Source organism: Berghia stephanieae, chromosome 2 (genome assembly GCF_034508935.2).
Source record: "Berghia stephanieae isolate SIO BIC M18660-M18661 chromosome 2, UCSD_Bste_1.3, whole genome shotgun sequence".
NCBI lineage: Eukaryota > Metazoa > Mollusca > Gastropoda > Nudibranchia > Aeolidiidae > Berghia > Berghia stephanieae.
This window is the reverse complement of record NC_088361.1, coordinates 104,198,684-104,223,053: the sequence shown is the minus strand read 5'-3', so window position 1 is coordinate 104,223,053 and position 24,370 is coordinate 104,198,684. Positions and strand designations below refer to the sequence as shown.

General features: G+C 38.8%; 1 protein-coding gene across 1 annotated transcript in view; it reads left to right on the top strand.

The window, feature by feature from the left end:
- The window catches only part of LOC144966138 (uncharacterized), a 54,967-nt gene extending 37,362 nt beyond the window's left edge, over window positions 1-17,605 (top strand). Inside the window, exons 16-22 of the mRNA XM_078902250.1 lie at window positions 167-1,092; window positions 2,264-2,404; window positions 3,436-5,883; window positions 8,048-8,212; window positions 11,027-11,233; window positions 14,353-14,576; window positions 15,622-17,605. Coding sequence (XP_078758376.1) covers window positions 167-1,092; window positions 2,264-2,404; window positions 3,436-5,883; window positions 8,048-8,212; window positions 11,027-11,233; window positions 14,353-14,576; window positions 15,622-15,864 — 4,354 coding nt within the window. The 3' untranslated portion in view covers window positions 15,865-17,605. The remainder of the gene's footprint in view (window positions 1-166; window positions 1,093-2,263; window positions 2,405-3,435; window positions 5,884-8,047; window positions 8,213-11,026; window positions 11,234-14,352; window positions 14,577-15,621) is intronic.
- Window positions 17,606-24,370: the final 6,765 nt, after the last annotated feature.

Genomic DNA, 24,370 nt, shown 5'->3' with positions numbered 1-24,370 from the left:
TCAACAAAACAGGATGATTGAAACACCACAGATGAATGAGATGATGTGGTAGTGGCGTAGTTAGATGAATGAGGTCTTGAAGACGGGGAATGTATTGATAATTAGACAGTACCAAATGATATGATACCAATATAACGATATAGTAGATGTTTTCTCTTCTCCACAGGTCAGATAAGTTGGATATTCTTGGGTTTAATAGAAAGGAACCAAGTCAAAGGGAATGCACTCCTTCATTCTTTGCAGATTTGCTATGCACTCCTTTTGACAGCAAATCAAAAATGGACCATACTTTTGGATTGTCTCCCTGTAATGAACAAATGACCATGGCGTCCACTATTGAGAGCAGTGAATCCATTTGTGAGATTGCTGAGGAGGGTGAAGAGTATTCCGAAACGCCAAACTCTGCATCCTTTGTTGAAAAATTTGAACTTCTTTCACCTCTTTCGGAGACAGATGCGACAAACTCGGAGAGCGTCTCTCGTGCCTCTGGCGGAGAGGTCAAAGAACCGCAAACGGAGGTTCAAAGGACGGAAGACAATGTTTCTCAAGAAGACGATAACGGCACCGCTGTCTTTGACATCGCCACGAGAACCATCTTGCTTCCCTTGCCATGCAAAGATTTAGACATCGTCAACTGCTCGACCAGAGCTGTCAGAGGGTCTTTCTTGTATTCTACGTCTTTACCTACGGAGAGTGTTTCGTCGATGTCAGATTTACCATCCGAAAAACCATCTGAAGATTCCTCGAAATCTCAGTCATCTGAGAATTCCTCGAAATCTCAGTCATCTGAGAATTCCTCGAATTCTCAGTCATCTGAGGCACCTGGTCAGCGTAATGAGACAGTATTGAATGACAGAACATCGTGTGAAGAACCAGAGGATAGAAAATCCGTTGTGAATTCAGAATTTCAGCTGCACTTTTTCAACACCGTGGATGAATCGATTTTAACTGGCAGAGAGATTCTGGAAGATTCCAGCATTCAATCTAACGTCTCGAGCTCCGGCAGCACGCCAGTTTACAACGATGTCCACATGCTTATCAAACCTGGACACGTCTCTTTGTTGGAGTCCTTGGCTTGGATACATGGAACAGGTCAGTATCCCCTCCTCCACCCCCTCCCCCCAATTCCCCCCTCCCATCGCTAAAACAAAAATCTCATTAGTGATTTACCGTTCATTTTGGGTTCATTTCTAGTCTTCATGGTGGATGACAAAATCAAATTTCGTATGTCATAACACTTTAATTCTAAATTCATTTTTCGAGTCCTATTCATTCTGGCATATCATACTGTTTGAGATTGCAGGTCACATTTAGAGAATCTATAAGACGCTGCCTTGGAAAATGGCTAATCGTCTCTTGTTCGCCCCCCCCCCCCTCTTTTTTCGTCATGTCTCTCAACGCCTCTCTGTTCCTATCACTCCTTACTGGTTGAGGTTCCTGGCCTCCCATAATGGGCAGGGAGGCCCTTACTGTGTCTTCTAGCCCCCTATATCTGTTTTACAAATGCTTTCTGTCTTTTGTTTTGGGGTGAGATTACTTGGTTTTGTCATGGCCTTGGCAAGATGTTCTAGCTGCGAGGGAAACAATCAAATGTATAGTTAGTTTAGGGGGTCATGTAATTTATTTCTCTGTTATGCACTGTATTATGTTTTGTTTAGATATGATATATGATTTGTAAGCATTTGAGTGTATTCTTCTTAGGGAGAGGGCCTTTACAAATCCAAGTGTCCGGGAGGAATGTTGTTCTGGTCAGTGGCGCCAATCTTGCTTCCGGATGTAGGTTTGTTGCGCATGTGTGTGCATGTGTGTGCATGTGTGTGCATGTGTGTGTGTGTGTGTGTGTGTATGCGAGCTGGGTGTGGTATGGTCTGTGGGGGGGGGGGGGGACTAGGGTAGTTGTTGTTTCATAGGGCTGTGTAGTGTGTATTGGAGAGTAAACATTATCTCCTGTGTAAGTACGCGCTGAAGATTTCTTTCTGTCTGTTTCTTTCTGTAATTCCCCTCAATCTTATATATATATATATATATATATATATATATATATATATATATATATATATATATATATATATATATATATATATATATATGAGTGTTGGTGGGTACTCGTAGGTACGAAAGTGCTCGATAATGATGGTTAGAGCTAATATATATATATATATATATATATATATATATATATATATATATATATAGATATGAGGATCCACATTTTCTTTTCCTGATTTAATTCTTTCTTATATCTTTCATGTTTATATTCCAGGAAATCGAATGGAAGCTGCACATCAATTTCGTGGCCCAGTGGCTGACGCTCGTTACCAAGGAGATTTTGATATACACAATCTGTGGTCATGGAATAGGCAGCCTTGTTGTCGAATTCATTCAAAGCTCAGTCCACAATTTGGTAAGTAATGTGATATGGCTTTTACAATATAATGACCTTTCTCATCGTAAACTTCTTAACCAGTTGCTGTCGTTTTCTTGGGAAAAAACGATATTTATAATTTTAGTCAGAAAACTCGTCCTTTCAAAATACGTGTTTTACTCAAGTACGCCATCAGGCTTTCCTTGTACCTATTGTACATTTTATGTACGATTAATTACCAGCCATAAGTGATTAATAGATTTGTAAGCATCTATTTAAACGTCTATGTTGTCAGGAACATTTTATGAGTGGATTGGGTGTCCAAAAGAGGTCTTTGACTACCGACTTGGATGGAACGCTGGGGTATGCGTGTACACATATACACATACATACACATACACACACACACGCACGCGCGCGCGCGCAAACGCACGCACAGTGAGCAATGTCTTCCAAAAATGTTGTTTTGTATTCTGCATAGATCAATTTCATAGTAAAGTAGAAAAGTAAAGTAGTAATTTCTAGAGCCTCATTATCGTTTTTAAATCCCAATTGCTCTTTACGCTGAAATGAAAAATTGATCATAAAATTGAATAAATGATTGCAACAGGAATCAGATTTTGTTAAATAACTGTGTACAATAATTTTACAGTGACATAAGCTAATACAAAGCAATTGGAAAGATATACCCAACTGTCGAAGGGTTACAGTTTCGGCTATGCGCTCTTGTGGTTTGACACTCGCCTTCAGATTGGAAGGTCCTGGGTTCGTGTCCTGCTCTGAGGGGCGCATACTTGTCCTTGGAACAGGCTCTTTAAATACATTCTCTCACCGTTCTCGGGTGTAAAATGAGTATCCGGCCGTTAACAGCATTGTATCTGTCGGGAAAAAATGTAATGTCACCTAATAGGCATCATGTCCCGTCCTACATGTTAAGTGATCCTGTTGGCTAGGGACCCCTTGTAAAATGCTTTTAGGACGTTTAGTTGATATTGCGCTATTCAAGAGTTTCAAGTTGTTTTTTACATACACGTTTTTTATTGAATTGAATTATCTCATTTATTCCTCAGACACAAAAGAGGATATGACAATCCATTCCCTGTCTCCAAAACCACTACTGGCCGAGGGGGTTCTCCATGACCTCATCACAAACAGGAATCTTGAATATCCATCTCAGCAAAGCGCGTCGTGGTGTTCTGACTCACCGGAAATACTCGTGTGCCCATTTGATGCATCACTCCTCTTACTGTCTGGCTACAAATGGGACCCGTATTCCAATGGAGTTCTACCCATTTATCCAGTCGACTCATTCGATGATGCCGCGAAGACGCTGAAGCAGGTCCGGTTTTCATACCGCGATTCAAACTTTCTGTGTGTTGATTCTCCAGATGGTGGCGGTACAAGTGAAGAGCTTAGGCAGATGACGTCGAGTAGACATAAAATGGCGTTGGCTGATGATCTTCAATTCGGTTTTGCAGATCGGGGCGATCTTTTGGGAATTTTGAATCTAATAAGGAATGAGGATTTCAATTTTGTTTCGTTGCTGCAGATTGATGCATTTATAGAGAAGTATTTGATGGATATGCTTTATACGTTTCCGTTAACATCGGCATTGCACGTATTTATCACGCCTAAGCTGAGAGCAACTTCTACCTCAAAATACGTCATCAATATATCAAGAAAGGTATCCTTATTAGCCGAGGAAGTGATTGTCATATTGAGGGACAGATTGACTGACCAAACAGAGATCTGTTCCTCGGTAACCAACGCTCTCTCCATCATTTCGTCGTTTGAAGAGGATATTTATAACAGGCATTTAGCGAGGGTTTTTGAACTGCCAATGTTCTTGGATGATGGGGCCTTTTCTGCTATGCATCGGGAGTCTTTGATATTTAGCAAGGAGATGGCTGTTTCAAGAGAAGTCTTTTGTGAAGACGACGACAAAGATGACGAACATGCTTCGTCCACAACTTCATCAAGTTCAACTGACCTTGAACAATATATTGATCCCCCTTTAAACGACAGCGTTGATTGCAATGGAAATTTTGAATCGAAAAGCGATGCAGATGAGAAAACTTCAAAATCTAGTACTAACCAGGAAAGACCATCACGAGAACGAAATTCAAGTCCAACTCATATGATGACCAACTTCAACCTTAACTTTGAAGCCTCGATTGTTGAATCATTAATCAAATTATCCAAAATAAATGAACATACGCTCGTATTCATTCAGCCAAAACAGGACTACTTGATTTCCGAGGCAGTTCTAAACTTGATCGAGGATGAATTAGACTTGTGTGATGAGATCAGGGAGACGGATGTACCTCAAAGAGACAAAGAAAGCGGGTTGGCGTACATGATATCGGTAAAGTCTGATTCACCATCTAGAATTTATCTGTACAGCAAAAAATCTCAAGACATTTCACGATGGGATTGCATCAAAGACGTTATTGATGAGTTAAAGAAACGGCATCCAAAACTGGGCATCACTCATGAAGTTCGTGTATTAAAATGTGACGAAAGAGTCGTATCATTCGAAGAACTTTTACACTCTTTTTATCACGACCAAACTTGCAAGGTCAGAGAAAAAAGTGACCAAGAAAGACAGATTGAAGAGGACCTACGTTCAGCTTGCGAGCCGCTGGACGATGAGGAGGAGAGCAATAATTCAAGTAAGACCTACGGTGGACGTCAAGTGGAAGCATTGAAAACTCCATACATGTTCTCTAAAGGAGTTATAATTCCCCAGATTGTTATTTCACCTCCTGACCAGTCATCTAGTACAGTAAACAGCCCGGGTGCTATAGCATTCGTACACAGGCAGATTAAATGCTCCGAGGACGGTACAAATGACCCCTTTACTGACTCTAGTCATTCAAAGATTGACAAACAAAATCATCTATATATTGAAAACGAAAACAAAGAGGAATTTGTTTATCTAAATGAGCCCAGATTGAGCAATAAAACAACACAAACATATAATTCAGTTACGAATGGAATGAAAAACAACAATGGAGCGTTAGGGGAACAAACTGTAAATACGCCAGGCAGCTCTGCAAGGGTAACTAAAGTTGAAGCCATCGAACCGTCAAAACTACAAGACATTGCTCCTGTCATGGAATTGAGCGAAGAATCTTTTAGCAACACTCCTTCAAGACCAATAAACTCAGAGAAAACATCAGGCGCAAGGAAATTAGAAGTGGAGGACAAAGAAAATCGTCAAAATATGCAGACGAGACCTGAAAATGATTCCGACAAAGAGAACACGCTGCTAAACTCGGGTCCGAAAATCATTTATGATCACAGACATTTGAGATTGCCAAAATTTGAAAACTTGGAGCACATGACACATTTTAGAGTGACGGCGGTTCTCGTTGTCCATCTCATAGACAAGATTAGTTCCGTCCATGAACAGAAAGGAAGGGCAGCCGGAAACATGCTTCTGTACGTAGCTAGAGATATCAGCATCACCGTTCAGAGTGGAAGAAGAGCAGTTTTAGGCATAGTCCTGTATGACGGTAAGCATTACATGGTTTTGAAATAAAAAAAGATAAAATAAAAAAATTGAGCTTTTATATAGAGCAATATCCACTAAACGTGCTCAAAGCGCTTTACAAGGGGTCCCTGGTCAACAGCAACATTTAACATGTAGGACGGGACATGACGCCTGTTAGGCGATAGTACAATTTTTCGGACACAGACAACGCTGTTAACGACCAGGTACTCGTTTTACACCTGAGTACGGTGAGAGAATGTGAGTAAAGAGCCTTTTCCAAGGACTCACCTATGCGCCGAGCGCGAGGCTCGAACCCATGACCTTCCAATCCGAAAGCGAGTGTCATACCACTAGACCACATAGCCGCACAAAAAAAAACACGAATGAGAGATAAGATGTAGTCGCTAAGGCGAATAAACAAAACAATCGTTGACATTGATATTATTATATATCAATGCATGTACATCAATCATTGATATAAACATTTTACTTTTCCCTTCGCGACGACATCCTCTCATCTCTCATTTGTCCTTAGTGTTTCATTCATCGTGTTTTGTTGACAAAGGGGGAAACCCAAATCGTCTATATTATCATCGTGTCTTTGTTAATTCAATAATAATAATAATAATAATAATAATAATAATAATAATAATAATAATAATAATAATAATAATAATAATAATAATAATATAATGAACTTATATAGTGCCTAGTTCCAATTTAGAATTGCTCACTGGCGCTTTACATCAACACATCATGTATGATATAAAAATATAGAACTGGCTTGTTAAAAACCACACAAGTTCGATGACAACATAATATATCATAATACAATACATACTAAGAGTCCAAATTATATGCCCTACAGAAAAGCTCAGTTTTTAACCGTTTTCTAAAGATAAGTGGATTTTCCATTCAATTTTTCCATGTTTATTTCATCGTCCTCAATGGAACGGGGGTCCCGATAGCTCAGTTGGTAGAGTGCTAGCTTCACAAGCAAAGGGACGACCGAGATCGATCCCGGGTGCAGTCGAGTTTTTTTTTTCTGACCCCCCTGTCCACCCAGCAGTGATTGGATAGCTGGGTCAGATAGATCTTGCGGAAAGTACTTTTCGATAGGCTAGCCTCCTATTCAAAGGGTAGCAAGCAATTGCTATTGTCCGTGTCACGATATAGAAACCGGGATAAACTCCAGCTCTCTGGGGCTAATGGTTCTGAAGGACTACTTTGTGAAAGACTACCTCATTGAAACGTAAACTTAACCCATGTTTTATAGTTTGATTACGAGTTCATTATTCAACATCATAATTATTTCGATATTATATCCATTTGATGCAGGACTAAGCTGATAGATGCTGTAGACTAAAAATACTGAACAAAAATGACTATAGCAGTTAGAAAAAAATGCCAAACACGAAACCTTTTAGCTCAAAACACTTCCTCAGAAAGCAATAGAAATACTAATACATCACTTAAAAGCCAGACTGTATTTTGATTTTAAGTCATGTATCGTTTTTACCGATTTTGTTATTGGCCTCTGGGTTGGGTTCCCTACCTCCACAGTGGGCAGGGAGGTACTTACCGTGTCTTCTATCCCCTTATGTCTGTTTTCCAACATGCTTTCTGTTTTTGTCTTGGTATGGGATTGCTTGGTTTTGTCCCAACCCTGGCCTGAGTCCTTGGCTGGGAGGGAAACAGTCAAATGCATAGTTATTGTTTTGGGAGATGATATTTTTTTCCTTGTAAATCATCTCTCTGTTATGTATTATTAAATTTGTTATTTTTAATGTATAATGAAATGTAAGCATTTGAGGGTATTCCTCTTTGTTGGATCTTGTGCTTGTGTCAAGGTGAGACTTATAGTTGATATCAGACGAAGTAAATTGATGGTATGCTCTTGGAATCTACACCTGATCACTATTTGTTCCCAATTCCTCTTTGTCTTACTCTCTCTTGGATGCTTTAATTGTAATTCTAGAACTTTCGACTATCCCATTTTCTTCCTTTTTACTGGCGCTGATATGACCTTAATGTGTTGCGAGCGCCGTAAAACCCTTAAAAACACAACATGACCCCGCAGCATTCCGTGTTCGGTATTTTGTTCTTCTCCGAAGTGTTAGGCTATTTTCAGTTTTGTACATTACTGGTTGATGAGATGGGTTATGCGTACTTTTATTCTACTATAGATATGGATGTGCTCCACTCGAGGTTTGACATCCCATATTCTATTGAAGAGGAACGGCTGGAAACGACATTGAATTACATGCTTGGCTGGTATATTGTGCACGTACTGGCCCGTGTCGACATGCACAAAGCAGAAAGGATGAACATGATCGTACAACCACCTATACGTAAGTAGATGCAATATCATAACACATAGATTTCTCTTTGGTCCTATTAGAATACGCATGTAGTAAATGACATCAGACTACTGAATCCAATTGTGAAGTACATTCAGAGTGATGACTGACTTACCACTGGGTAGGGTTCTCGACCTCCTATAGTCGGTAGGGAGAGATGAAGTGAGTATGAAAGTGCCAGAAGACAATAGAGAATAAAAAATTTCGCGGCGTTGATTAGGGTTGGATAGCTCATACGGTAGAGTCACGCTCTCCCCGGCCAGGCGGAGTTGTCGTACCAGTAAGGTCGCGGGTTCAAACTCTCATCACCGCCGCGAAAATTTTTATTCTCTATTGTCTTCTAGCACTTTCATACTCACTTCATCTCTTGTTGTTATCAACATAAGTGCCTGCTCCATTCACTTTTCTGAATTAAAAAGTCAGTCGGTAGGGAGGTCACTTTCTGTCTCTTCTATAGATAGTATGCGCCTGGCTAAGCAGCTCATAACATTGCCATCCGGAAGTATAACGGACCAACACACACAAATGTGTGTATCCATGAACATTTATAGTCGGGTTAATACAGTTCATTGAGCATTACTCATAAACGCGGATGGCAAAAAAAAAACAATAACAAAGACCTGAGTGACGTCATCTTCGAACTATCTATAACCCTATATGATTTCCAACTTGCTTTCTGTCTTTGTCTTGGAATAAGGTTACTTGGTTTTGTCCTTTCCTTTTGTGGGAATCCTTGAATGGGAGGGAAACAGTCAGAATATATAACTACAGTTTTGAAAGATATTTTTTCTCCTTTGTGAATCATCTCTCTGTCATGTGCTGTTGCAGTTTTTGTTTAAAATATGTGACCCATCGTCTCAAAACGGTATTATGTCGGAACAATCCATATGCTTAAAAGCCGAATTAAATGTTAAACTGGTCAAAAATATAAATAGTTGGCATTATCACCCTAAAATATGGTATCCATTCTCCTCAATAAAGAATACAAACTCTACATAATTCTGATATTTCTGGCTTTAAATTCAATTTTCAACATCTTAACCAACCCGACTTAATACCGTTTTGAGGCGAAGGGTCACATATATGGTTTGTAACCATTTGAGTGCCTATTCATCTTAGTGGGGAGAGTGATTGTTTGTGTGTGAGACTTTTAGGTGATCTCGAACTATGTACAATGATAATGTGCTTTTGGAAGATACATCCATTTGAACCATTCTCCTTTGTCTTACCTTTTCTCGTATAGTTTCAATTGTAAATATAGAATTTTTAACTATCTAAAAAAAAGATCTTTTATATAGAGCAATATCCACTAAACATGCTCAAAGCGCTTTACAAGGGGTCCCTGGTCAACAGCAACATTTAACATGTAGGACGGAGCATAACGCCTGTTAGGCGATATTACAATTGTTCGGACAAAGGCAACGCTGTTAACGGCTAGGTACTCATTTTACACCTGAGTACGGTGAGAGAATGTGAGTAAAGAGCCTTTTCCAAGGACTCAACTATGCGCCGAGCGCGAGGCTCGAACCCAGGACCTTCCGATCCGAAAGCGAGTGTCATACCACTAGACCACATAGCCAATATCCCATCATTGTCTTTCTTTTTACTGGCGCTGAAATGACCTAATTGTGTTGCAAGCGCCGTAAAACCTTTAAATCATGTACAATGAATTTGGAAGGAACTCTTTCGATCTCAAAATTTGTATATTGAATTGGTTGAAAAAGTTGTTGTTTTTTTATTCTAATGTCGGTGAAAAGCATTAAAGGGCTTATTGATCTTAAATCATATTTTGTTACGAAAATATACATTAGTATTTTTCAAATTATCATTTTTATATTTTGTTGTCATTGTTACTAGTGGATGTTTTATATAAAAGATGTATGCATAGTATGTATTTTTACCGACAATCATTCATTCATTCAAATACTTTTCGATCATATTTTAATATCATGACACATTCTACAGTTTCTTCATTCATGGAATGTTTAGTTTCGTAAGTCATTGTAAAAGAAATAAAGCAAAACAACCTTATGACTTTTGGTTTTAAGATGACTTTTTTTATACAATGACGATTTTGACGGGGACAAGATGATGATTATAGTAATGGTGGCGGCGTTGTTGTTGTTGTTGTTGTTGTTGGTGGTGGTGGTGGTGGTACTGCTGCTGTTCTATGGATGTATTTTGTTCATTATATTTTACTGGGTGGGGTTCCTGACCTCCCATAGTGGCCAGGGAGGCTCATACTGTGTCTTCTATCCCCATATATCTGTTTTCCAATTGCTTTCTCTCTTTGTCTTGAAATGAGATTACTTGGTATTGTCCAGACCCTGGCTGGCTATCCTAACTTAGAGGGAAATAGTCAAATGTATAGTTAGTTTTGGGAGATGATATTTTTTTCCTTGAAAATCATCTCTGTTATGCTCTGTATTATGTTTGTTTACATATTATATTATATGATTTGTGAGCATTTGAGTGTATTCCTCTTAGTGGAGACCTGTGCTTGCGTCTGGTTGAGGCTTTTAGGTGATCTCAAACTAAGTACTTTGATAGTGTACTCTTGAAATCTACATCCGTTTCCTATTTGAACCAATTCCCCCTTGTCTTATCTTTTCTTGGGTGCTTTAATTGTAATTCTAGAACTTTTTACGACCCCATTTTCTTCCTTTTTGTAATGGCGCTGATATGACCTTAATGTGTTGCAAGCGCCGTAAAACCCTTAAAAACAAACAAACAAACACACAGTCCACAGCTTCTAGAAGCTTAGTATCACTTCGTCCATTTTTATCGAATCGCCTTGTATTTCAGAGAGAGATTCGGCTGCCATATTGTCAGTGGCCGATTATTTCGGATGTCTACGGATCGTAACAAGCTCCACTCTGGAAGACCTCAGGGACGATCTCCACGCCATGGTGCCGAGGTGCACGGTGCTGAAAGGGGACATCAGCAGAACGTCGGTTCTACCTCTGGTTGGCAGGTCCGGGGCGGATGTTGTCATCATGTTGCGTCAACATGGTTTGTTGGGGTTTTTTTAAATTATGCTTTACTGCCCAGTTGATGAGATTGTTTAAACTAAGTACTAGCTTGTCTTTGTAAAGTGTTATGAGTACTTTGAGTGGATATTATCATTATTATTATTATTATTATTATTATTATTATTATTATTATTATTATTATTATTATTATTATTATTATTATTATTATTAATATTATTTTTATCATCATCATCATCAGTATTTTTATCATTATTTACAGCTTTAAAAAATAACAAAATACCAAAGACGGAACGTTTCGGGCTCAAAACCCTTCTTCATGCAACTACAAAAAAACAAAACACATAATGACAATGTATTTGTTGTTATTGGTTTTTGTTGTAGCTGTAGAAGGTTATTTACCCAAAACGTTCCGTATTTGGTATTTTGTTCTTATTTTTTAGCTGTTCTTATTTTTTATATTAATTTAAAAAATATTTTTTACATTAAAAAAAATCATAAATATATCATAAATGATTCAATAAGCAGGAGGTTGCATGTGGCTGCTGTTTGGGGTTCCTGATATTCCTTATCTGTTGAGGTGGGTTCTTAGATTTCCCACGCACTTTACGGCTATGTGGTCTAGTGGGTATGACTCTCGTCATCGGACCGGAAGGTCCAGGGTTCGAATCCCGCTTTGAACGGCGCATAGTTGAGTCATTGTACAGGGAGGGCTCTTTACTCTCATTCTCTCACCGTACTTGGGTGTAAAAATAGTATCTGGCCGTTAAAAGCGTCGTTTCTGTGGGGAATAAATCGTAATGTCGCCTGACGGGTGACACGTTTCCTTCTATCTTATGTTCAAGTGTTGCTGTTGGTTAGGGGCCGCTAGTAAAGCCCTTTGAGCACGTTTAGTGGATATTGTTCTATATGTATTCTCTAGATCTAGTTTTTAAGCACATTTATTTTGGGAAAATAGTCGGATGAATGTGCAATGAAATAATTGCTTTTTTTTCCTTAACTCAATAGTATTAACTGCCTATTATCTCCCTGAATAATAATACAAACTGTCTATAGGGATATAGAAGAACGAGAGCTAGATAGTCTCATCCAGGAAGTGGAGAAAGCCGACGAGAGAAGCAAACATGGTGAAAGCTGGAAACTGATAAATATAATAACTGGTAGGAAAGCAAGTCGACAAGGGATCCTCAGGGGTAAAACAAAAGAAGAAAGAGGACAGAAATGCTTCTCACACTTCCAAACACTTCTGGGAGAAGATCCAGTCAGAGCAGCGGAAGGTGACGTAGACCTAGAACCAATTCTGCAAGATATATGTATAGACGAGAGTGACTTTACAGTGGATGAGATAAAGAAGGCCAAAAAGTCTCTCAGTGATGGAAAACAATCCGGGCCTGATGACATCCCACCTGAAGTATGGAAGTACTGTGACTTGGATGATATCCTGTTGGAGTTTACAAATGGATTAAAACGTCACAACAAGAGGGCAATCATTCTTTACGTAGACTTAAAGAAGGCCTTTGACTCGATAGATCGCCCTACCATGATGAAAATCGTAAAAGCATATAGTATACCTCCTAAACTTCTCTCTGCTATTAAAAGAATGTATGAGAACACACGGGCAAAGGTTATCTCTCCAGATGGTGAAACTGAGCTGTTTGAGATCAAAACAGGGGTGCTTCAAGGTGATACATTAGCCCCCTATCTCTTTGCAATTGTCCTGGACCATGTGATGAGAAAGACCTACGCTGGCATGGAAAACGAGCTGGGCTTCACGCTACACAGACAAAGAAGTAGGCGCAGTCCAGCAATGATTGTCACAGATCTAGATTTCACAGATGATCTGGCTCTACTGAACGAGGAGATGGACAAGAAGTCCTCAATAGACTTGAAACTGAGGCTGAACGAGTAGGACTGTGCTGTAATGCTAAGAAGACAGTTTTCCAAACCTACAACCAAGAAAGGCCAATTAGTACACAGGCAAAGAATGGAGAATGGCTGAAGGAAGTTGACAACTTCAAGTACCCAGGAGGTTGGACCCAAAGCAGTTCCTCTGATATTTCTGTCAGAAAAGCAGTGGCTTGGAGTGCCTGTCACAAACTCAGGAAAATCAGGAGTTCAAACCTACTGAGGGAAATAAAGAAGAGACTGTTCCTGGCAACGGTAGAGTCAGTGCTTCTATATGGAGCAGCGACATGGACTCTTACAAAAGCCCAGGAGAAGCAACTGGACGGCTGCTACACCCGTATGCTGCGGATGGCCCTCAATGTAAGCTGGAAAGAGCACATAACAAATGAAGAGCTCTATAGTGACCTCCCCCAAGTGACCTCGAAGATTCAAAAGAGAAGACTGAGACTTGCGGGGCACTGCTGGAGACACAAGGAGGAGATTGCAAGCAGTCATGTGCTATGGGAACCACCTGAGCGAACCAGAAGCAGAGGCAGGCAGAATAAAACCTACATTGACTGCTAGATGACACAGGAATGGACAACACCCGGGAGCTGCGTACGCTTATGGAGACAGGACAGAATGGCGAAGACGTGTGGCTCATGTTGGGCGCCCCAAGGGGCGGCTTAAGTAAGTAAGTATCTCCCTTGCGAGCTCCCATAGTGGGCAGGGGGGTACTTGCTGTGTCTTCTATCCCCCTATATCTGTTTTCCAACTTGCTTTCTGTCTTTGTCTTGGAATGAGATAACTTGGTTTTGTCCAGGCCCTAGCCAGATACTCTAGCTGGGAGGGAGACAGTCAAATGTATAGTTAGTTTTGGGAGATGATATTTTTTTTCTTGTGAATCATCTCTCTATTATGTCCTGTAATATGTTTTGTTTACGTATTATATATGATTTGTAAACATTTGAGTGTATTCCTCTTAGTGGAGACCTGCGCTTGTGTCTGGGTGAGACATTAAGGTGATCTCAAACTAAGTACTTTTGATAGTGTGGTATTGGAATCTATATCTGTTTCCTAGTTGAACTAATTCACCTTTGTCTTATCTTTCTTGTGTGCTTTGATTGTAATTCTAGAACTTTTTACTATCCAATTTTCTTCCTTTTTACTGGCGCTGATATGACTTAAATGTGTTGCAAGCGCCGTAAAACCCTTAAAAACAAACAAAACCAAATTCCCTCTTTGTCATATTTTCAGAGCTGAGTGAAATGTTGGATTTGTTAGCTCCTTCAGGATGTCTGATTCTGTGCGGAGAGGTAGATCGAACTAATGAGGTCAACGTGAGATCCATCGGCAACAATGGGCAGATCACCCTGTTCGATGCTCTCTCGGCCGCAAGATATTTGGCCACCATGGGACTTAAGGACAGAGAAGACTTTCGACACGATCTTTATTGGCTACTTTGCAGTCAGGATTCGCAGGTGGGTGTTGACCAACGTCTGTGCGGCTATGTGGTCTTGTGGTATGACACTCGCTTTCGGATCGGAAAGTTCTGCGTTCGAGCCTCGCTCGGCGCATAGTTGAGTCCTTGGAAAAGACTCTTTACTCACATTCTCTCACTATGCTCAGCTGTAAAATGAGTACCTGGCCGTTTACAGCGTTGTCTCAGCCGAAAAAAAATGTAATATCGCCTAACAGGCGTCATGTCGTGTCCTACATGTTAAGTGTTGCTGTTGGCCAGGAATCCTTTGTAAAGCGCTTTGAGCACGTTTAGTGGATATTGCGGTATATAAAAGCTCAATTCTAAAAGCTCATTTTTTACTCGTATTGGCATGTGTCCAAACATTGGGCGGTTATGTAGTCTAGTAGTATGACGTTCGCCTTTGGATCGGACAATCCTGGGTTCGAGTTTCGCGCATAGCTGAGTCATTGAAAAAGGCTCTTTACTAACATTCTCTCACCGCACTCCGGTGTAAAATGAGTACCTGGCCTTAACAGTGTTGTATCTGTCGGAAAATATTGTAATATTGCCTAACAGGCGTCATATCTATTCCTGCATGTTGGCCAGGGACACTATAGAAAGCGCTTTGAGCAAGTTTAGTGGATTTTGCACTACATAAAAGCTCAATTTTTAAAAAGTAATGGAGGATATTTTGCGTTGGTTTGGTAGAAATATTTCCATTACTATCAGGAGATCGGGGGTCCCGATAGTTCAGTTGGTAGAGCACTCGCTTCACACGCAAAGAGACCAAGATCGATCCTGGGTGCAGTCGAGATTTTTTCCGACACTGGTGCTGATATGACCTAAATCTGTCACAAGCGTCGAAAAACCATTAAAAGCAAACACAACAAAAGTATTTATCTATTTACTTACAGGCGTAATGTCCCGTCCTACATATTAAATGTTGCTGTTGACCAGGGATCCCTTGTAAAGCGCTTTGAGCACATTTAGTGGATTTTGCGCTATATAAAGCTCAATTATTATTTTTTTTACTTACTCATGACTTTCAACTTTATGTCCATTAGCTTGATGACTGTTTCCCGCCATCAAAAGAGAGCTACTTCTACCAAGTCCTGGGACGAGTCTACGCCCCAAAAGCTGAAGAGCAACCTTCAGAGTCTCTCCTGCACGAAATGTTTTTCTCCATTACCCAGACACTCAGAGGCCTTTTGGAATCTATTTCGCTAGACGAATGGAAGATGTTGGGGACAGTTTTCGAATACATGTCCAAAAACCCTGGAGATGACTGCTATCAGGGGAAAAGTTGAATTGCTCATCCATTGATGTCAATCAAAACATCTTTGGAGAACAATGCAGTGATTCAATTAAAATATCAAGAGTTTTAACTCACTCAATCCTAGAGATTTTTGCTGCTTTTCAAAACTGGAAAAATGTATTAAAATGAACATGTTTATAGATAGTTTTATTCATCTATCATAAACATGTACAGATTGAAAACATTAGCTTTGATACTACGCCTATAATTTGTCTCAAAAAATGTAATAAATAGGCATGGGGTAAAAGTAATCTGGGTTAACGACGGATATAGTCGGTCTTAGGGTTGAGTGAGTTAAAAACAACCCATACAACGCAACCAGACAAAGATACGTTTCGGACCTGGCCTTCGATAAGAAAACAACAACTTAAGATGCTCAAAATGTTGTTTTTTTCTGTTAGTATCTCCACATGCTTGTCTTTTCGTGTTATTGGAGGGGATCTTTTGTCCCCCCTCCCCATTTCCCCACAATGGGCAGGGAGGTCATTTGCTGTGCCTTCTATTCCATTATAATGTATGTTTTCCAACGTGCTTTCTGCCTTTTTTGTCTCTCATCATCTGCGTGACTTGTCTGCCCCCTGGCAAAGGCCAAGGTCAAGGCCAAAACGTCGTTTGTTTGTTTTTTATTGTTTCCTTGTATGATTCATATTTACTCTAGATATTTCCATTACATTTTGATTGGATCACTTAGACACTTTAGGGTTTTGGCTGTAATTTGTGTCTTCTAATCTGTGTATCAAATTAAGAAACTACGGAATAGGCACCGGTGTAAGATAAAGATCTGAACAAGTGCGTAAAGGTACCAGACAAAGCAAGAAAGAAAAATATAACAACAACAACAAACAAAAAAACATCAGTCTACCTCGACTGGGGATCGAACCTTAGACCGGTAATCATAAGGTCTCGCAAGCTCGTGCAGCGTTGGGAAATGTCCGGAATTCCAAAAAGCAAGAGTGTAAGAATCGTATATTCTTGGCATTGTCTATTTTGCTTTAAAACATCAGGATCAATTAATCCCATTAAAAAATGAAAGGAAATTATTTATTATACACTGTTAAAAAAGGGTGTGAGTGTGTGGAATAGTCCCAGACAAACCTTGAGCATGCAGATTTTTTAGGATGTTTTTTTATTCGGTTATTTATCTTTCTGCTTTGTACGATATTGTTTCATACACACCTTTTTAGATATTCATTTTACACCAGTGCCTGCTGGGTGGGGATCCTGACCTCCCATAGTGGGCAGGGGGTACTTACTGTGTCTTCTATCCCCTTATATCTATTTTCCAACATGCTTTCTGTCTTTGTCTTGGAATGGGATTACTTGGCCCTGTTCGGAGTCCTGGCTGGGAGGGAAACAGTCGAATGCATAGTTATTGTTTTGGGAGATGATATTTTTTTCCTTGTAAATCATCTCTCTGTTATGTATTATTATATTTATTTTTAATGTATAATGTAAGCATTTGAGTGTATTCCTCTTTGTTGGATTTTGTGCTTGTGTCCGGATGAGACTTATAGGTGATCTCAAACTAAGTACATTGGTGGTATGCTCTTGGAATCTACATCTGATCCCTATTTGTTCCTAGTTCCCCTTTTGTCTTACTTTTTCTTGGGTGCTTTAATTGTAATTCCAGAACTTTTTACTATCCCATTTTCTTTCTTTTTACTGGTGCTGATATAACCTAAATGTGTTGCAAGCGCCGTAAAACCCTTAAAAACAAAAAAAAAAAAACAAAACAGTGCCTGCTCCCCAATTTGTCACTAGGATTTTGATTTATAAATAAGATGATCAAGTTCCTTTCAAAACCAATGTTTCTGGGTGGGCTTCTTGACCTCCCATAGTGGGCAGGGAGGCACTTACTGTGTCTTCTATCCCGCTATATCTGTCTTCTAACGTGCTTTCTGTCTTTGTCTTGGTTTTGTCCTCGCCCTGGTCGGATACCCTAACTGGGAGGGAAAAAAGTGAAATGTATAGTTAAGTTTTGGGAGATGATATTTTTTGTCTTGTAAATCATCTCTCTGTTATGCACTGTATTGTTTTGTTTACACATTATATATGATTTGTAAACACTTGAGTGTGTTCCTCTTGGCGGGGATCTGTGCTTGTGTCTGGATGAGACTTAAGTGATCTCAAACTAAGTACTTTGATAGTGTGCTCTTGGAATCTACATCTGTTTCCTACGCGTATTTGAACAAATTCCCCTTTGTCTTCCTTTTTCATGGGCACTGTAATTATAATTCTAGAACTTTTTACTGTCCCATTTTCTTCATATTTACTGGCGCTGCTATGACCTAAATTTGTTGCAAGTGCCGTAAAATGCTTGAAAACAAATAAATAAAACTCTGTATCAAAGAGTGTGTCGGTTCTAATGATAAACGCGATGAAACCTATTCTGTCATACTCTGAAATTAACAAAAGAATTGGCCCTAAAACTCGTCCTTCAAATATCCATCGATTAAAATAAACTTTATCTTGTCAAAAACTCCCAAACCTGGGATGTCTGGAAAGACTCTTTGAAATCCCCAGATTTAGATTGAGTGACAATATGGTTATTTAATTCGATCCATATTTGAAAGATGTGTTTTCTGTCCAAAATTTTAAAAGATGTGGGTTTTTTATTTCAGAGCACTATAGCGTTAAAGAAATATTTTTTTCTGATATTTCTATCCCATATTCTAGGGTTGAAAAAAAAATATTCTTGAGATTTATCTGCATAAGAGGCGCACGTCTTTCTATTCCGTTGATTTTTGAATGTTAATTTGTTGTAAGGATAGAATTGAATATAGAATAGAATTCCCTTTATTGTTCTCATAGGGGAAATTTTTCTCTAGGTCTATTCCAAATGAAGACTGGTATAACCCAGACGTCAGCCTGGGTGGGGATCCTGACCTCCCATAGTGGGCAGGGAGGTACATGCTGTGTCTTCTATCCCCCCCCCCCCATACCCGTTTCCCAATTGTTTCCTGTCATTGTCTTGGAATGAGATTACTTAGTTTTGTCCTGATCCTTGCCGGAGCTCCTTGGCTGGGAGGGAAACAGTCGAATGTATAGTTATAGTTTTGGGAGATGATATTTTTTTCCATGTAAATCATCTCTCTGTTATGCATTGTATTATGTTGAGTTTACATATTATATTATATGATTGGTAAACATTTGAGTGTATTCCTCTTAGTTGGGACCTGTGCTTGTGTCTGGGTGAGACTTTTAGGTGATCTCAAATTAAATACATTGGTGGTATGCTCTTGGAATCTACATCTGATCCCTATTTGTTCCCAGTTCCCCTTTGTCTTACTTTCTCTTGGGTGCTTTAATTGTAATTCTAGAACTTTTTACTATCCCATTTTCTTCCTTTTTACTGGCGCTGATAAAACCTAAATGTGTTGCAAGCGCCGTAAAACCCTTAAAAACATTTTTAAAAAAACAAAGACTGTACCGCTGAGGCACATGGCTCTCTGTTTATGGGAGTCACAATTGCGCACCTTATACATCACACATAGGGACCTGTATCGATCCCCTGTGCAGTCAAGCTGATTGGGGATCTCAAACTAAGTACGTTGCTGGTATGCTCTTGGAACTTATGTCTATTCCGGTTTGTCTTACTATTTCTTGGGTGCTTTGATTTTGGGTGCGCTGATATGACCTAAATGTGTCGCAAGCGCCGTAAAACCATTTTAAAAAACAACAAAAACATCTTAAATATGACAAATTATTTTGCGACAGACTAGCGTTCTGTCTCTTCAAATGGTAGCAACAATAACCCTTATTGTTTCCTTAAAGCTTTATATAAATAAAAGCCGAGATAAATTCTAGTTCCGGGGTGGGGATCCTGACCTCCCATAATGGGCAGGGAGATACATGCTGTGTCTTCTATCTCCCCATACCCGTTTTCCAATTGTTTCCTGTCATTGTCTTGGAATGAGATTACTTAGTTTTGTCCTGATCCTTGCTGGAGTTCCTTGGCTGGGAGGGAAACAGTCGAATGTATAGTTATAGTTTTGGGAGATGATATTTTTTTCCTTGTAAATCATCTCTGTTATGCATTGTATTATGTTTAGTTTACATATTATATTATAGGATTGGTAAACATTTGAGTGTATTCCTCTTAGTGGGGACCTGTGCTTGGGTCTGAATGAGATTTTTAGGTGGTCTCAAACTAAGTATTTTGACGGTGTGCTCTTGGAATCTACACCTGTTCCCTATTTGAACCAATTCCCCTTTGTCTTACCTTTTCTTTTGTGCTTTATTTGTAATTCTAGAACTTTTTACTATCCCATTTTCTTCCTTTTTACTGGCGCTGATATGACCTTAATGTGTTGCAAGCGCCGTAAAACCCTTAAAAACAAACAAACAAAAACAAATTCTGGTTTCAGGTGCCAATGTCTCTTAAACATTTTTTTGTTGTATTTTTGGTATGTTGAATATTACTCTATATTCTTTTTTTCTTGATATCTAAAATTGATATATAATTATTTTGAAATATAAAATAGACAATAAAATCAGTTCTTTATTCTGATTTCAACCGAGTCTTTTGATGTTTTTTTAATATTGATCCACTTAATATTTTCTAACTTGTCCCCCTTTTTACTTTTTCAGGTGCGTGTTGGTGTGATCTATTTGTTTTTATTTTATTTTGGACAAGGCTTTTATCTTCATTAAAAAAAATAAATTCGATGGCGCTAAAATGGCCAAAAGATGTCAGAAGCGCCATAAAATATCTTGATATATAGAAACAATGATGGATGCTAGTCATTAGCAATGACTATGAAAAATGTTTTTTTCTCTTTTTGAAGAAAATTTTTGTCTAAAATCCAAGCCCTATCTCCACTGAGTAAAAATGTTTTTGAATTTTGAAAATCCATCTATAAATAAACAAGTTATACAGTTTTAAAGGTGTCATTTATATGGATGACCCGCAAAGAGGAAAAAAACGCGAAAATATGGGACGCTTTTTCGGCATTTTTTTTCGACCTTTAGTTGTACTCGTATCTTGCGTAATAAGTGGATTAAAAGATTGAAACTTGAAGAGCAAATTAGGATGGTGTTTTGTAAAAAAAGGGAAAAGTACTCGTCATATTCATATGAAATTTTACAACCAAAAAGAAGAAATGTTCATGTATTACCTTGTCAGCGACAAAACCTCCACGCCCGGTAGTTTTAGAAATATTTTACTTACCTCCCATTGTGGGCAGGGAGGTACATGCTCTGTCTTCTATCCCCCCCATAACCGTTTCCCAATTGTTTCCTGTCATTGTCTTGGAATGAGATTACTTAGTTTTGTCCTGATCCTTGCCGGAGCTCCTTGGCTGGGAGGGAAACAGTCGAATGTATAGTTATAGATTTGGGAGATGATATTTTTTTCCTTGTAAATCATCTCTCTGTTATACATTGTTATGTTTAGTTTCCATATTATATTATATAATTGGTAAACATTTGAGTGTATTCCTCTTAGTTGGGACCTGTGCTTGTGTCTGGATGAGACTTTTAGGTGATCTCAAACTAAGTACATTGGTGGTATGCTCTTGGAATCTATATCTGATCCCTATTTGTTCTCAGTTCCCCTATGTCTTACTTTTTCTTGGGTGCTTTAATTGTAATTCTATAACTCTTTACTGTCCCATTTTCTTCCTTTTTACTGGCGCTGATATAACCTAAATGTGTTGCAAGCGCCGTAAAACCCTTAAAAACAAAACAAAAAACAAACAAATATTTTACTCCAAATGTAAAAATCTATTTTAACGGTCTTCTGGTAATCGCACGAGTTTGTCGCTTGACATAATCTAAAATGACCTTTTTTCTAACTGTATGCCAACTTTCAGTCATATTCATCGATAAACAGCGTCGTAATTAATTTTTTTAAATAGCATATACGAAACGGCTTCGTCCCATATTTTGACGCAAATTCGGGCACTTCGTGAGCGAAAAAGAGGCCCAAAGATTTGTGCGGGATAGTCATTGCTATAGTCATGAGTTTTCTTCTTCTTCTTCTTCTTCTTCTTCTTCTTCTTCTTCTTGTTTCTTCTTCTACTTGTTTCTTCTTCTACTTGTTTCTTCTTCTACTTGTTTCTTCTTCTTGTTTCTTCTTCTTCTTGTTTCTTCTTCTTCTTGTTTCTTCTTCTTCTTGTTTCTTCTTCTTCTTGTTTCTTCTTCTTCTTGTTTCTTCTTCTTCTTGTTTCTTCTTCTTCTTGTTTCTTCTTCTTCTTCTTCTTCTTGTTTCTTCTTCTTCTTGTTTCTTCTTGTACATGCTGTGTCTTCTATCCCCTCTTATCTGTTTTCCAATTGCTTTCTGTCTTTTTCTTGGAGTGAGATTGCTTGGTTTTGTCCTGACCTTGGTCGGAGTCCTTGGCTGAGAGGGAAGCATTCGAATGTACAGTTATTGTTTTGGGAGATGATATTTTTGTCCTTGTAAATCATCTCTCTGTTATGTACTGTTACTCTTTTCATTTTTAACATATGATTTGTAAACATTTGAGTGTGTTCCTCTTAGTGGGATCTGTGCTTGTGTCTGGATGAGTTTTAGGTGATCTCAAACTAAGTACTTTGATAGTGTGCTCTTGGAACAAACAAACCTATTGAACCAGATTCCCTTTCTTTTACTTTTTCTTGGGTGCTTTAATTGTAATTCTAGAACTTTCTATCCCCTTATATCTGTTTTCCAACATGCTTTGTCTTGGAATGAGATTATTGGTTTTGTCGTACAACCATTAAAAACAAACAAACAACAGTCCCCCTTTTTCTTTGAAGCTTTCAACTCGAGAGAGATTTCCAGCATTTTCCCAATATGTTTCAAAAGTCTGATGTCACGTCAACCCAGCAACTAGCAGTTTGGTTCTAAACAAAGAAAATCAGTACTTATTATTCTTCATGCTGGCTAGAACCTTTTCACATGTCATGTGATAGAATGTATAAAAGTCAAAACATGATCAGATTTATAGTGTTTTTTCTCCTCTGGATACACTTTTATGCTCGTCGTAGAAGTATTTCATAAAGGTGATGATGGGGATAATGGCGTCCGTCTTTGCTCCGGTAGTTTAGAACCAGTTACTATGCGTCATTACGAGGGAATGTGACGTCACGACTGTTGAACCCTATTGTTTTTTTCTTTTCACTTTCCATTAAGTGACCCACAAGCTGTAACCCCCCCCCCCCCCCCAAAAAAAAAAAAAAAAAAGCAAACAGAAACAACGACTGGAGAAACTAATGAAAAGGAAACCCTTCCATATGTTTTCAAAATAACCTATTAATGTCCTTTTGTGTTGTATAGTACATACCGGCAAGCCCATTTTGGTACAAACTTGGAAGGTATCAAACAAAAAAGACAGTAAAATCTTTTTCTTAAGCGCTGAAGCGCCATTAAATTTCAGAAATTAAACGACTCTTAAGTTCTATGCGTATAAAATAAACAAAAAAAGACGAGATTTTATATGACCTATACCAACATGAAACATGTAGAACGAGGCATGACGCCTGTTAGGCAGGTATTACAATTTTCCCGACAGAGACAACGCTGTTAACGGCAATATATTGATTTTACAATTGAGTACGGTGAGAGAATGTGAGAAAAAGAGCTTTTTATAAGGACTTAACTTTGTGCTGAGCGAGGCTCGAACTCAGGACCTTCCGATCCGAAAGCGATTGTCAAACAAGACATATCCGCAAAAAAAAAAAAAAAAACGATTGTAAAAATGAATTACGTCTTTCACGTAGCGTTGTCAGATACTGTCGTATAGACATTCCATGAAGGAATATAGATAATCCATCTAACACATTCGTACATCTGATCTCCTGGGCGGGGTGCTTGACCTCCCATATTAGGCAGGGAGGTACATCCTGTCTTCTATCCCCCTATATCTGTTTTCCAACTTGCTTTCTGTCTTTGTCTTGGAATGCGATTACTTGGTTTTGTCCTGACCCTGGCCGAATACCATGGCCAGGAGGGAAACAGTCAAATGTAAAGTTAGTTTTGGGAAAAGGCTCTTTGAGTTCATTTCAAATTAGTGAATACTTTTCTTTCAACCTTTGTCACGGATCCGCTTATTATAAAAGCTGATTGATTTAACATTCATAACTCACTTCTCTCAAGAACTTGATCCTGGGTGGGGTTCCTGGCCTCCCATAGTGGGCAGGGTGGCACTTACTGTGTCTGTCATCTATCCGCCAATATCTCAAACTAAGTACATTGATGGTATTCTCTGGGAATCTACATCTGATCCCTATTTGTTCCCAGTTCCCCCTTATCTTAGTTTTTCTTGGGTGTTTTAATTGTAATTCTAGAATTTGACTATCCCATTTCCATCCTTTTTACTGGCACTTATATGACTTAAATGTGTTGCAAGCGCCGTAAAACCATTAATAACAAACAAAAACAAACAACATCGGCAAATCGAGGTTGCTGAAGGAAAAAAACGAAAGTTCCTGAACCAGGGTTTGAACCCAGGATCTTCTGCCTTAATCACCACCTCGTGGGATAGTTCGACAAAGAAAAAAATAATTATTATAATATA